This window comes from Odocoileus virginianus, unplaced genomic scaffold (assembly GCF_023699985.2).
Source record: "Odocoileus virginianus isolate 20LAN1187 ecotype Illinois unplaced genomic scaffold, Ovbor_1.2 Unplaced_Scaffold_44, whole genome shotgun sequence".
In the NCBI taxonomy this organism is placed as follows: Eukaryota; Metazoa; Chordata; class Mammalia; order Artiodactyla; family Cervidae; genus Odocoileus; species Odocoileus virginianus.
Window position 1 is genome coordinate 54,799 of NW_027224306.1, and position 12,939 is coordinate 67,737.

Below are 12,939 nucleotides of genomic sequence, written 5' to 3' on the forward strand. Positions count from 1 at the left end.
GCTCTATATACTCCTTGAGACTTTTCCCGTTAATTTCCAGAGTATAATCATAAATAGAAGCACAGCAAGGTTTTATATTTATGGTTGCTTTTATCTTTGAGGCTCCAATGCAGAAGGTTTCTTTGTCTATCAAGCTGAACATCCATTCTTTTCTTAGCACTTTCTAAGTAATAAAATACAAAAGTTAAAAACATACAAATGGGAGAAAATTTAATGTTTAACTTCAGAAATAATGTAATTAAAGAGAATAAATGGCAGTGCTATTTAGATGTGATTTTATTACCTCATGATACAAAGATTTTAGAAAATAAAGGCATTTTAAAGTTAAATATTAGATGTTATAGTCTATGAATCCCACAACTATTATTAGTCTGCTTTGCATGGCAAAATGATACAAGCCAATATGTAAAGATATAACCACTGTAAGGGAAAGCATTCAATTCACATAGGAAGAAAATACATTAGCAAAATCAAGCTTCTCGGTATACTATATTTCACAAAGTAACATTTTTTCTTACCTTCCCATTTACATACACCACTCATTTGCCTGATGCAGTCCCATGTTCAAATTCAATTTTATGAACTCCATCACTTAAAGCAACTTCCCAAACAGCTACAAGATCTGTCATTTTTCTAGGCTGTAAGGAGGGCTAAGGGAATAAAATTAAGCAATTATAATAGGCAAAAACAGTAACAGAATAACCAATTAATCCTTCCAAGATGAAAATATCAGATCTTGAAAAGCCCTAAAATTACAAAATATTAAAGTGATATAAGCTAAGAAAGCCTACTTACAATACATGTAACTATTTTCACCCTGTTATGCATTCTTCTTTTAAGATGAAATTACTATCTATGGGTATACAATCAGATAATTCCAAAGTCACCTTAATAGTAATAGGATTAAGAATCAATCAGTTTATTCAGGACAGTATTCTAAGCTTGGCCACAGAAAGGTCAGTAAAAAGTTTCTACTCCTCCCTCCTGTCATTTAAAAAGCACAGGATTTAATTTTGTTTTTATCTTTTCAGATCCTATCACTCTATTCTTAAAACCTTTTATACTTGAACCAATAACTAGGGATTCATTTTAACAAAAAAGGTTCTAACTTAAAAATACTAAGATTGAGAAAAAGAGTCATGGAAGAAATGTTCCATTATATATATAAAAATGTTATGGAAGATAGCAATCTTGTCATTATTACAGGAAATCTTATTAAAAATACAAAGGATTCTGTTTTGTGACATTTCTGGTACAACTTAAACATGTATTTTATATTAATGTCTTAATATAAAATATATATCATATAAAATGCATATATAACATATAAGTAATATTTTTATACTGATACAGAGTTTTAGCTTTGAGAGAAGTAACATTACAGCAGTAATGTTCATAACTAACAGTTATTCAGTACTTACTGTGTGCCAATCACTGTTCTAAGAGCTTTACACACATTAACTCAAAGAATCCTCACCATGAGGTGGGTACTATTATTCCACTATTTACCGAGACTCAGAGAGGCTAAAGGCTTGTCTAAGGTCACAATGACAGTAAGTGGCAGATGGGATGTAATTTTAGGAGTCTGGTCCCAGAGTCTATTCTCTTAACCACATCCTCCTCTTCATTCACTCTAATCTCCTTTGTAGGCTCTAAACCAGAAACAGTAAATAGGTTTCATATCATTTTGGAAGTGATTGCCAAGAATTTTGTGCTGAGAGGGATTTGCAGACCTCATATCCAGGTTTTATGGGAAAAGATGCCACATTAGTAGTGGCCACCTCCATGCCAGGTGTTCACCACCCTTGCTGGAAATCACAGAGAAGCAAAACTATGCATTCTGCAGTATTACAAAATGTGTTCTCCAAAAAAAGTAGCCTGGATACTCTTGAATGATTAAAGCCCATCTTTAAAGCTTCATAACCCAGTTTTATCACAATGCAAGACATTTACCTTTCGACATCTTCAAAGACAGGACTGTCATCTCCAGATGCCATGGTTGGCAAAACAGTCTTTAATCCAATTAGGAGCCAGGAAAGAAAAAAGCAGAAGTGCAGCAAAGAAAGCTTGAGAGCAACAAAGATGACATGTGCAAAGAGTTTTTCTAACTTCGCAATCCATTTCTTAAAATGCATGCAGTTTCTGATGAAACAGCTTTTACATACAATAGAACTGGAATCTCTAATTGTCAGGAAAAGAAATTAAATCATGCAAGTCACCCAGTCAAATTTTTCCCTGTTATGGATTTATAATTTCCTAAAACTAAGAGAATAAACTCTAGTTTATTTCAAGTATCATACCATGTCAGAGTTGCAAGAGATGTAGAGGTCCTCTGGGTCTCTTGCTTCTCAAATTGAGAAGAAGCCCCAAGGGTATGAGGCAGTAGGTCAGGGAATACAGAAAACCCCAGGATAAACAATGCATCCTCTGGAGGCAGTCATGTTACATGGTAGTAACAAATTTAAAATTAAATCTTTATATTAAAATTTAGAAAGCTGTATTATTGTACAATACATAATTAAAAAAATTTTTTAAAGATAACTTCAAAAATAAGTTAAGCTTGTCAGAAGCAGCCAGGGATGTGCTAGTTTGCTTTCTAAGACCAAACTTAATTTGCCCACTTACTCAAACCCAATTAATTTACTAGTGCCAATAATGAATTCACAAAAGTTATATGGTTTGCTCAGGTCACCAGAAGAGTCCAAGCCAAATCCAGAGTCCAGAACACCTGTGTAATTAACTAAACAGTATCTGGGCTATAATGCTCAAAATCAGAAGCAAATGTAATACTCACATGAATAGGAAACCATCCACATTTGAAGATTTAGGATTAACAACTTTACCCCTGCCAAACCTATTGAATAATAAATTCAACTATTTTTTTGCTTCCAAGACCTACCCTAGTCTAGTCTTTTCCATATAGATGTCCAAGGGTGCTCTCTCCTTGTAAAAATGGGAGATTGTCAATCTTTTTTTTTGTCTGGAAATAACCAAATGTGACAAACTGCTTTTTAAAAAGATATTAAAGAAGACCTTGTCACCCATAAAAGTAATCCAACAGGCAAAGAAAAGCTAAACATTTTAGAATAAAAACTAAAGATTCAAAATACATTGCACCTAAAATAAATCCCTTTTTGTAATTAGCATCTTATATATTTGTGGATTTTTCTAGTCTTAAAAATACTTCTTAGGATATTTCCTATGAAAGTGGAGGGTATCCTGTAACTATCAAAGCAAAAAGAACACAGAGCAATAAAGTAAGCTAAATAGCATAATATAACCTAGGGTATGTATCTTTCATAAATCACAGTAGAGTTTGGGATATCACTCAGATTTTGCTCTACAACTTTTAGAGACTCTAGAAAGTTCAGTAATTCAACAAACTTGAAAGAACTGCCCAATTTTTCACTTTAAGGAATTTCAAATATTACCACACTAAGATAAGGTTTAGTACCATCTTAATTATATTTCATATAAAGCATAAAAGGCAACACAACAAATTAGAAGAGAGGTTAGAAATCAAGGTCACATAAAATATTCTTCTCTGTACTATCAACATTCATTCATACATTCAACATTTACTTAGGGACTATCAGTTGAAGGTGTTGAAAATGTTTTGGAAATAGTGGTGATGGCTGTACATCATAAATAAACTTGATGTTCACTTAAGTCACTGAACTGGACATTTTTAAATGGCAAGTTTTATGTCATATATATTGATCACAACTTTTAAAAATTAATACTGCTATACACACACAAAAAACCCACTGAATTGTATCCTTTAGATGGGTGAATTGTATGGTATATGAATTATATCTCAACAAAATTATTTAAAAAAACACAACCCGGGTGTCCTGCCAGAAGTGTTTCTTGGAATATGATTTCCCTTATGACCAAGAGATGATCACAGCTGTACATGTCCCAGGTTTCTACCTTACTCATTTGAATAATAAATGTACCTGTCACACAAATCTCTAAGCTATTGTCTTATTCTAAATTCATGTCATATTCTAAATTCATCTGCCAAGCTAGCAGTCATCAGTCATTCATATGCCAGGCACTAAGCTCAGAGTGAGAGGCTCTGCAGAGACAAAAGATGATTACAGCACAGCCATGGGACTGTCCTTGGAAAGGGAAGCAGTCAAGACCAGAACTGGGCTACCCAGGTGGCTCAGAGGTAAAGAATCTGTGTGTCAACGCAGGAGACGGGGGTGCAGGGGGGTGTGGGGGGTGGGGTGGGGTGGTGCTGTTCGATAAATCCCAGGTCAGGAAGATCACCTGGAGGAGGAAATGGCAACCCACTCCAGTATTCTTGCCTGGAAAATCCTTGGACAGAGAAGCCTGGCGGGCTAAGTCTCAAAACTGAGTCAGACACGACTCAGGGACTAAACAACAGCAAAGAACCAGAAAAGGCCCCCAGAGAAAGGATCCTGGCCCTGCCAAATGGGTGGGAAGACCAGGGAAGCCTATGCTTTAAAACTTGAGAGAAAGGAATTCATCCATTGTCATTTTAAACTTATACATACATTTAATTATCAGTTTTGATCTCAAGGAGATCAAACTGGAAAATGATCATTACAAAGAAAAATCCCCTCTATTTCAGCACACAGGTTTTAAAAATGTAAGTAAAAAGGATGGAAAAACAAATTCCATTTATTTTCACTGATAAGGACAATGTCACTTACTTGAAAGTTTACATGTCTTAATGGCAAGTTTCTTGAGTCTCCAGAGACACATCCCTCAGCATAATCATTTAAAATCCCTCTCCTAGCAACTCAACATCCATGTTTCAGAGTAGGACTTTAAAACGTTTCCACTATTTATCTAATCCCAGCCTGAATTTTGCTTTAACTTAGATTTAATCGTACTGGGGACTGTAATGCTTTATCCAAGCTAAACCTAAGTCGGTTTTAAAAATTACTAAGGTATTCAGTTTCTTTTCAGCAAAGCTCTAGGTAAGGCCAGCTATTGCACAAGGCACGTCAAACTTAACGAAGAGGTGTTGACGGTGCCTGCGGGGTCAGCACTGGGACCTCCAGCAAAGTCTTTCAGTTAGCTCTCTGAGCCAGGTGTTCCCAAATGTGAGGCACAAAAAACGCGAATAACTTTTCCAAGGAGCATTTTCCAATGGGTACCGCAAGCCTCTCTACACAATAAAAAAACCAGAGGGAACAGTGCTCAACGAATTGTTTTTGGTGAAAACCACCCCTATGTTCACCATCGTGGAGATAATCCGTGGAGTGAATCACAGTTCTGTCACTCAACAAGCGTCCAGCCCTGGTCAGGCGCGGAAAACCTGGCACCAAAGCACCCGCTCGCGGCCAATAAAAAGGATGGAGACAAACATCAGCGCGCGCAGAGGCCTGGGAGGTATTGGTAAGACAAAGAACCAGGCTGCAGCCCTGCGCTATGCGCAGGGGCTTCCGGGCCGGCCGGGCCGGCCGGGCCGCCCCACCTGGGCCGCGAGGCTCACCTGGGCGCCGTGGGGCTCTGCGGGCTCTGGGCCCAGAGACTGGTGGGTTCCGCCGACTGGACCTCTTAGGCCCTTCGCCGAGAACCAGACGCAGCCTCCGCGGAAGCGAGAGCTCCGAGCGCGCCGACTCTGTCGCGCTTCAGGTCCCCGAGGTGCCCAGCGCCAACCGCCGCCCGCCCCTCCCCGGCGCGGCGACCCAACCCCCGCCGCTGTCCGTGCGGCAGGCTTTGCGCTCTCATCCGTTCCTGAGACGCCTGCGTGAGAACCCGCTGACAGCGGGCGCTGGCTGGACGCTGGAGCGAACCGGGTGGGCAAAACCAGACCTTGCCTGCTCTGACGCACGGGGCAGGTAAATTCGATCATGGCATTGTCTCCTTGAAACTCTGTAAAGCTTCTGATTACTCCTAGAAAGATAAAAACTCGTTAGGATGGGCATGAGGCCCCATGCATGATGTTGCCCCGGTCTCCCCTGGCTTCGCTTAGATAGATCCTCACATGATGTGAAGTCCTTCACCCCAGGGCCTCTGCAGAAGCTTTTCTCTTTGCCTGGGCGCTCCTCCCTGCCTCTTCCCTTAGTTAACCTCCATTGCGATTGAGATTGTTCTTCAAATGTCATTTCTTAAGAAAAACTATCCTAAGACTTGCAACACCTGGAATTCTCCTCAGTTCTGTTCAAGTTGTGCAAGTATTCGTGTAGTCTTTGTTGAATGTACAGCATAATAGGGTTTCCCGGGGGTTCAGCGGTCAAGAATCCGCCAGCAATGAGGGAGACCTGGGTTGGGCAGATGCCCTGGAGGAAGCACCACAACCCACTCCAGTATTCTTGCCTGGAGAATCCCATGGACAGAGGAGCCTGGCGGGCTGCAGTCCATGGGGTCGCAAAGAGTCGGACACGACTGAAGCGACTGAGCGCGGCTCCCTGGCAGCTATTATAGTAGGCTGAGGTCTGTGAAGTCATGAACCATGGCCGCTTGGGTCTCACTGTAGCAGCTCCCACGTCTGCACAGTGCAGGCTCCTACTATGCTCTGGTAAGTGTTGTTGAATGAATGAAGAGTAGACCTGAGTAATGTTTCATGTGGCCTTGATTTTCGTTAAGGAAGAGACAGCAATCACTGCAGAGGAGAGGATGGTTGAGTGAGCCATCTGAAAAGAGCAGCGAGTGGTCCCTGTGGAAAATGGATTCAGCAGCAAAATAAACACGTGAAAGGGTTCTCTGGGGGCTCTGAAGATTTGAGGGCAAAGGGACATGCAGGTCCCAGTTTCTTCCCTCAGCTTGATGTTAATGTAAAGAAGGATTGTTTCACCTATGGGATTGGTAGTGAGGATGCTGAGCAAGTATGTGAGAGAACAGCAGTTGAGAAACAATAAAGAACAATCTGTTGATTAGGTTAACTAATCTTCGAAGTAATGGACTGAATTCCCAAGGAAATTATGTTACAGGGATTCTGCTTAGCACTGATTTCTTGTTTGCTACCCTGTATTGAAAGCTCCCTGGAGACAAAGACTTTTCATATTTGCATTTTCTTCTGCACCCGTGTCTTGAATAGAGACTTTTCAATAAATGATGATTGAAAGAATGAACCAGGGAGATAAGGAAGAAGGCAAAAGGCCCCAGAGTGGAAATTTCCAGAAATAGATGAAGATGCATCCCTAATTCCGTTTTCTTGTCCTTAGATCTTCTGAGAAACACTTGTGAATTGTTGGGTTAGGGCCAGGAAACCCTGGTTGGGCAGCAGCTCAAAAATATTGTTTAATGAAGGATCATATTTTCTTGTAAAAGTTTGGGAATCAGAATATCTTTTACAAGACCAATAAGGTATAATTTATTGAATGCTTGCTTTGTGCCTTGTATATTATTGCCTGTAGTTCTCACAACAGTCCAGTAGTTATTCCCATTTTACATAGACTCAAAGCCCTACAGAAGTTGCAGGGCCAGCACATGAAGCCAGCCTGTAGAATTTTCAAAGGTCATATTATCAGAGTCTGCTGTTAGAAAAGTGTTGTGCTTGAATATAGATCCTGTCTTAGGGGTCTGGGGAGCCCCTCTGCCTAAGGGCCCCAGAGTGCAGAGGGGTTCAGCCCACTCATGAAGTGCATTCAAGTCTGTCCCCTGAATAGGTGAGGCAGTCTGATTTCGCCGCTGGCTTATTCTGCGCCAATGTTTCCTTCTTGGGTACAATTTCTGGGATATCTGGAATTAAGGAACATGCCAGTTTAGGCTGTATTTTATACCTACTTATTCCCTGGGCCCAGCACACTGGAGGTAGGCCTGGTCACTTGTTATCAAAGAGGATTGTTATGAAAAGAAAGTGTGAACAAAACACTGTGAAAGGTATTGACCTGAGCGTGAAACATACTCACCTGGTGATCCTGCTTTTGACTTTATTTCCACTTTGAGATTGTTTTCTTGTTTCCTGAGAAGTGCCTGGATGTTGCTTTCTCTAACCTCTCAAACTACCTCTCACCAGCCCACCCATAGACATCAGTGATTTATTTTAAGAGAGCACCTAAAACCGCTTTCATTCAAAATAGTCCATTTTTTCATTGGGCCTCCTTTGGAAAAGGGAATTGTTAATGAATTAATGGATTTTCTGAAATTACTTCTTAAACAGAAAGAATGGACATCAAAATTAAAGGGAAAAGTTACATCACCTGATACCTACAGGTTTAAAACTTTCCATGTGCCCTTCCAGTATCGGTCCAGCATGACTGTTGGATATGTGTTAATGGAAGCTGCACCAGAGACTTTCAAATGAGCCCAGAGCCCAGGATTCTGGACTCAGAGGACTGTGTGTCAGCACCAGTGCCAGTAACCAGTCTCCTGCTGCCAGCCAGGCTGCTGCTGCTTGGGCCTCTCTCCTTCAGCGCAAAGAGCCTCTGGCTCTACCTACACAAAACACGGAAAGTGGAGAAGGATCAAACCAAGATGGACTGATAAACTTCAAACCAGAAAAATTTGACAGTTTTAGGAGAAAATAGATTTTGGTCTGAGTCATCTGGAGAGTGGGGTTTGTAGATTCACCCTTCCTTAGACCAAAGAACCAAAGGAAGGCACCTTTAAAGTGTCTAAGGAGCATTCCAAGGCTTGTGTTTCAATTTTTTAAGACAAAAATCTGCATCTAGTTTACTTTGAGAAATCTTAAAAATACGGGAAAGTACAGAGAAACTGCTCATACTCACACCACCAGCATTGTCCATTCTTATTGGCTCAATAAAAAATCCCAATGAAACTGTGCAACTCAGGTTGGATCTTGAACCGGTGGCTTTTTAATTTAGATCACACACTGGATCTCAGGATGTAATGAAGCTCAGGTTTTGCGAAAGAATTAAGGGAGAGACAAAGTGATAGATAAGAAGTGAATTTATTTGGACAGAAACACTCCACAGATAGAGTGTGGGCCATCTCAGAAGATGACAATCTCTGAAATATGGTGTGATTAGTTTTTATGGATTGGGTAATTTCATAGGCTAATGAGTGGGAGGATTATTTCAACTATTTCAGGAAGGAGTGAAGATTTCCAGGAATTGGGCACTGCCTACTTTTTGGTATTTTATGATTAGCTTGGAACTCATGGTGCTGTTGAGTGTGTCATTTAGCTAATGAATAGAATCAGTGTATAGTGAGGCTTAAGTCTATTGGAAGTCGAATCTTCCACCATCTTGGAGCTAGTTGGCCCTAGCCAGTTTTTATCATGTCCTATGGCTATGTCATTTTTTAAAGGTTGTGCCCTTCCCCCTTCCCTCCTGTTTCACTAGTAGAAGGAAATATTGAAGATAAATTGTTATTTGACTTTCAACCCTAATACCTTTACTTTCTTCTCCTCCCCAAAGGCCAACATTTTCGTGAATTTGCTATGTTTGCTTCTAACTCCACCTTCTATAGTTATATACAGAAATTATATTTGTTGTTGTTGTTCAGTTGCTGAATCATGTTCAACTCTTTGCGACCCCATAGACTGTAGCATGCCAGGCTCCTCTTGAATCTGTTTACCTCAGATGGGAACTTGAATCTACGTGTTGGGACTCAATCCCAGCCAAAATGTAGTTTGGAAACTGAACCCATGAAGCCAGGCCTTGAACCCATCCAAAGCCCAGTTTGGGACTCTAGCCCATGATGCCAGGACTCAAACCCAGCCAAAGCCCAGTTTGGGACCCTAACCCACGTCACTGGGACTCAAACAGCACCAAAATCCAACTTGGGACTCGAACCCATGATCTTTTATTTAGAATCCCTCACCTGGTGCCTGAACTTCCTAAGGCTCAGGTTCTTTGTGTCTCAGTGCAGAAGGAATTCAGTGAGAGGCAAAGTGATAGGCAAGAAGTAGATTTATTAATATAGGATGCTTATAAGAGATGCAAGCGGGCAGGCAGTTCTGCCCCGAGGATTGAGTGAGCTACAATTTTATAATGAAAAAAAAGCGGGATGGGGGCAAGACCACCTTCTTCAAGTAGACATAGATGCAGATGTAAAGCATACATTGTGAGCTCCTCCTTCATTAGCTTATCCTTCTTATTAGGCAGAGAAGTGTCTGATCCTATGAGGTAAAACTGGGATTATCAAATTACTAGAAGGGTGGTGACATTTTTCTTCCATCTAATGGCCTGGGGCATATCTTGTGGTTTTGTTTATGGTTTTATAGTTCAGTTCAGTCACGCAGTCATGTCCGACTCTTTGCAACCCCATGGGCTGCAGCATGCCAGGCCTTCCTGTCCATCACTAACTCCCAGAGTTCACTCAAACTCCTGTCCATTGAGTTGGTGATGCCATCCAACCATCTCATCCTCTGTCATCCCCTTCTCCTCCTGCCTTCAATCTTTCCCAGCATCAGGGTCTTTTCAAATGAGTCAGTTCTTCATATCAGGTGGCCAAAGTATTGGAGTTTCAGCTTCAACATCAGTCTTTCCAATGAATATTCAGGACTGATTTCCTTTAGGATGGACTGGTTGGATCTCCTTGCAGTCCAAGGGACTCTCAAGAGTCTTCTCCAACACCACAGTTCAAAAGCATCAATTCTTCGGCACTCAGCTTTCTTTATAGTCCAACTCTCACATCCATACGTGACTACTGGAAAAACCATACCTTTGACTAGCTGGACCTCTGTCAGCAAATTCTCTGCTCTTTAATATGCTGTCTAGGTTGGTCATAACTTTTCTTCCAAGGAGCAAGTGTCTTTTAATTTCATGGCTGCAGTCACCATCTGCAGTGATTTTGGAGCCCCCCAAAATAAAGTCTGCCACTGTTTTCACTGTTTCCCCATCTATTTGCCATGAAGTGATGGGACCAGATGCCATGATCTTAGTTTTCTGAATGTTGAGTTTTAAGTCATTTTTTTCACTCTCCTCTTTCACTTTCATCAAGAGGCTCTTTAGTTCTTCTTCACTTTCTGTCATAAGGGTAATGTCATCTGCATATCTGAGGTTATTGATATTTCTCCTGGCAATCTTGATTCCAGCTTGTGCTTTATCCCAGTCCAGCGTTTCTCATGATGTACTCTGCATATAAGTTAAATAAGCAGGGTAACAATATACAACCTTGACAGACTCCTTTCCTGATTTGGAACCAGTGTGTTGTTCCATGTCCAGTTCTAACTGTTGCTTCCTGACCTGCATACAGGTTTCTCAAGAGGCAGGTCAGGTGGTCTGGTATTCCTATCTCTTTCAGAATTTTCCATGGTTTATTGTGATCCACACAGTCAAAGGCTTTGGCATAGTCAATAAAGCAAAACTCTGTTAGCCTTTGCCCTGCTTCATTCTGTACTCCAAGGCCAAATTTGCCTGTTGCTCCAGGTGTTTCTTGACTTCCTACTTTTGCATTCCAGTCCCCTATAATGAAAAGGACATCTTTTTTGGGTGTTAGTTCTAGAAGGTCTTGTAGGTCTTCATAGAACCATTCAACTTCAGCTTCTTCAGCATTACTGGTTGGGGCACAGACTTGGATTACTGTGATACTGAATGGTTTGCCTTGGAAGACAAACAGAGATCATTCTGTCATTTTTGAGATTGCATCCAAGTACTGCATTTTGGACTCTTTTGTTGACTATGATCACTACTCCATTTCTTCTAAGGGATTCTTGTCCACAATAGTAAATATAGCGGTCATCTGAGTTAAATTCACCCATTCTAGTCCATTTTAGTTCGCTGATTCCTAAAATGTCGATGCTCACTCTTGCCATCTCCTGTTTGACCACTTCCAATTTGCCTTGATTCATGGACCTAACATTCCAGGTTCCTATGCAGTATTGCTCTTTATAGCATTGGATGTTGCTTCTACCACCAGTCCCATCCACAACTGGGTGTTGTTTTTCTTTGGCTCTGTCTCTTCATTCTTTCTGGAGTTATTTCTCCACTGATCTCCTGTAGCATATTGGGCACCTACTGACCTGGGGAGTTCATCTTTCAGTGTCCTATCTTTTTGCCTTTTCATACTGTTAATGGAGTTCTCAAGGCAAGAAAGTGAAGTGGTTTTTAATTAAGTGAGTCAAATTGCCAACATCTATTCGATCATAGTAAAAGAAAGGGAATTTCAGAAAAACATCTGCTTCATTAACTACTCTAAAGCCTTTGACTGTGTGAATCACAGCAAACTGTGGAAAATTCTTAAAGAGATGGGAATACCAGACCACCTTACCTGCCTCCTGAGAAACCTGTATGCAGGTCAAGAAGCAATGGTTAGAACTGGACATGGAACAATGGACTGGTTCAAAATTGGGAAAGGAGTACTTCAAGGCTGTATATTGTCACCCTGCTTATTTAACTTACATGCAGAGTACATCATGTGAAATGCTGGGCTGGATGAATCACAAGCTGGAATCAAGATTGCCAGGAGAAATATCAACAACCTCAGATATGCAGATGATACCACTCTAATGGCAGAAAGCAAAGAGGAACTAAAGAGCCTCTTGATGAGGGTGAAAGAGGAGAGTGAAAAAGCTGGCTTGAAACTCAGCATTCAAAAAACTAAGATCATGGCATCCAGTCAGTCACTTCATGGCAAATATATGGGGGAAAAGTGGAAACAGTAGCCCATTTTATTTACTTGTGTTCCAAAATCACTGCAAAGGGTGACTGCAGCCATGAAATTTAAAAAAGCTTGCTCCTTGGAAGGAAAGCTATGACAAACCTTAGACACTGTATCAAAAAGCAGAGGCATCACTTTGCTTACAAAGGTCCATATAGTCAAAGGTATAGTTTTTCCAGTAGTCATGTATGGATATGAGAGTTGGACCATAAAGAAGGCTGAGCACCGAAGAATTGATGCTTTCAAATTGTGGTGCTGGAGAAGACTCTTGAGAGTTCCTTGGACTGCAAGGAGATCAAACCAGTCAATCTTAAAGGAAATCAATCCTGAATATTCATTGGAGGGACTGATGCTAAAGCTGAAGCTCCAGTATTTTGGCCATCTGATGCAAAGAACTGACTCATTGGAGAAGACCCTGATGCTAGGAAAGATTGAGGGCAGAGAAGG

The 12,939-nt window shown here is 40.9% G+C and overlaps 2 protein-coding genes across 2 annotated transcripts in view; one reads left to right on the plus strand and one right to left on the minus strand.

The window, feature by feature from the left end:
- The window catches only part of FAIM (Fas apoptotic inhibitory molecule), a 39,772-nt gene that overhangs the window by 19,738 nt on the left and 7,095 nt on the right, over nt 1-12,939 (minus strand). Inside the window, 3 exon segments of the mRNA XM_070463217.1 lie at nt 1-163; nt 519-650; nt 5,474-8,361. Of these exon segments, the coding sequence (XP_070319318.1) occupies nt 1-163; nt 519-650; nt 5,474-5,836 (658 nt within the window). The 5' untranslated portion in view covers nt 5,837-8,361.
- Nucleotides 5,733-12,939, plus strand: part of LOC110124377 (centrosomal protein of 70 kDa-like) — a 60,965-nt gene continuing 53,758 nt past the window's right edge. The window contains exon 1 of the mRNA XM_070463221.1: nt 5,733-5,822. The gene's annotated coding sequence lies outside the window, so the exon portion shown is untranslated. The remainder of the gene's footprint in view (nt 5,823-12,939) is intronic.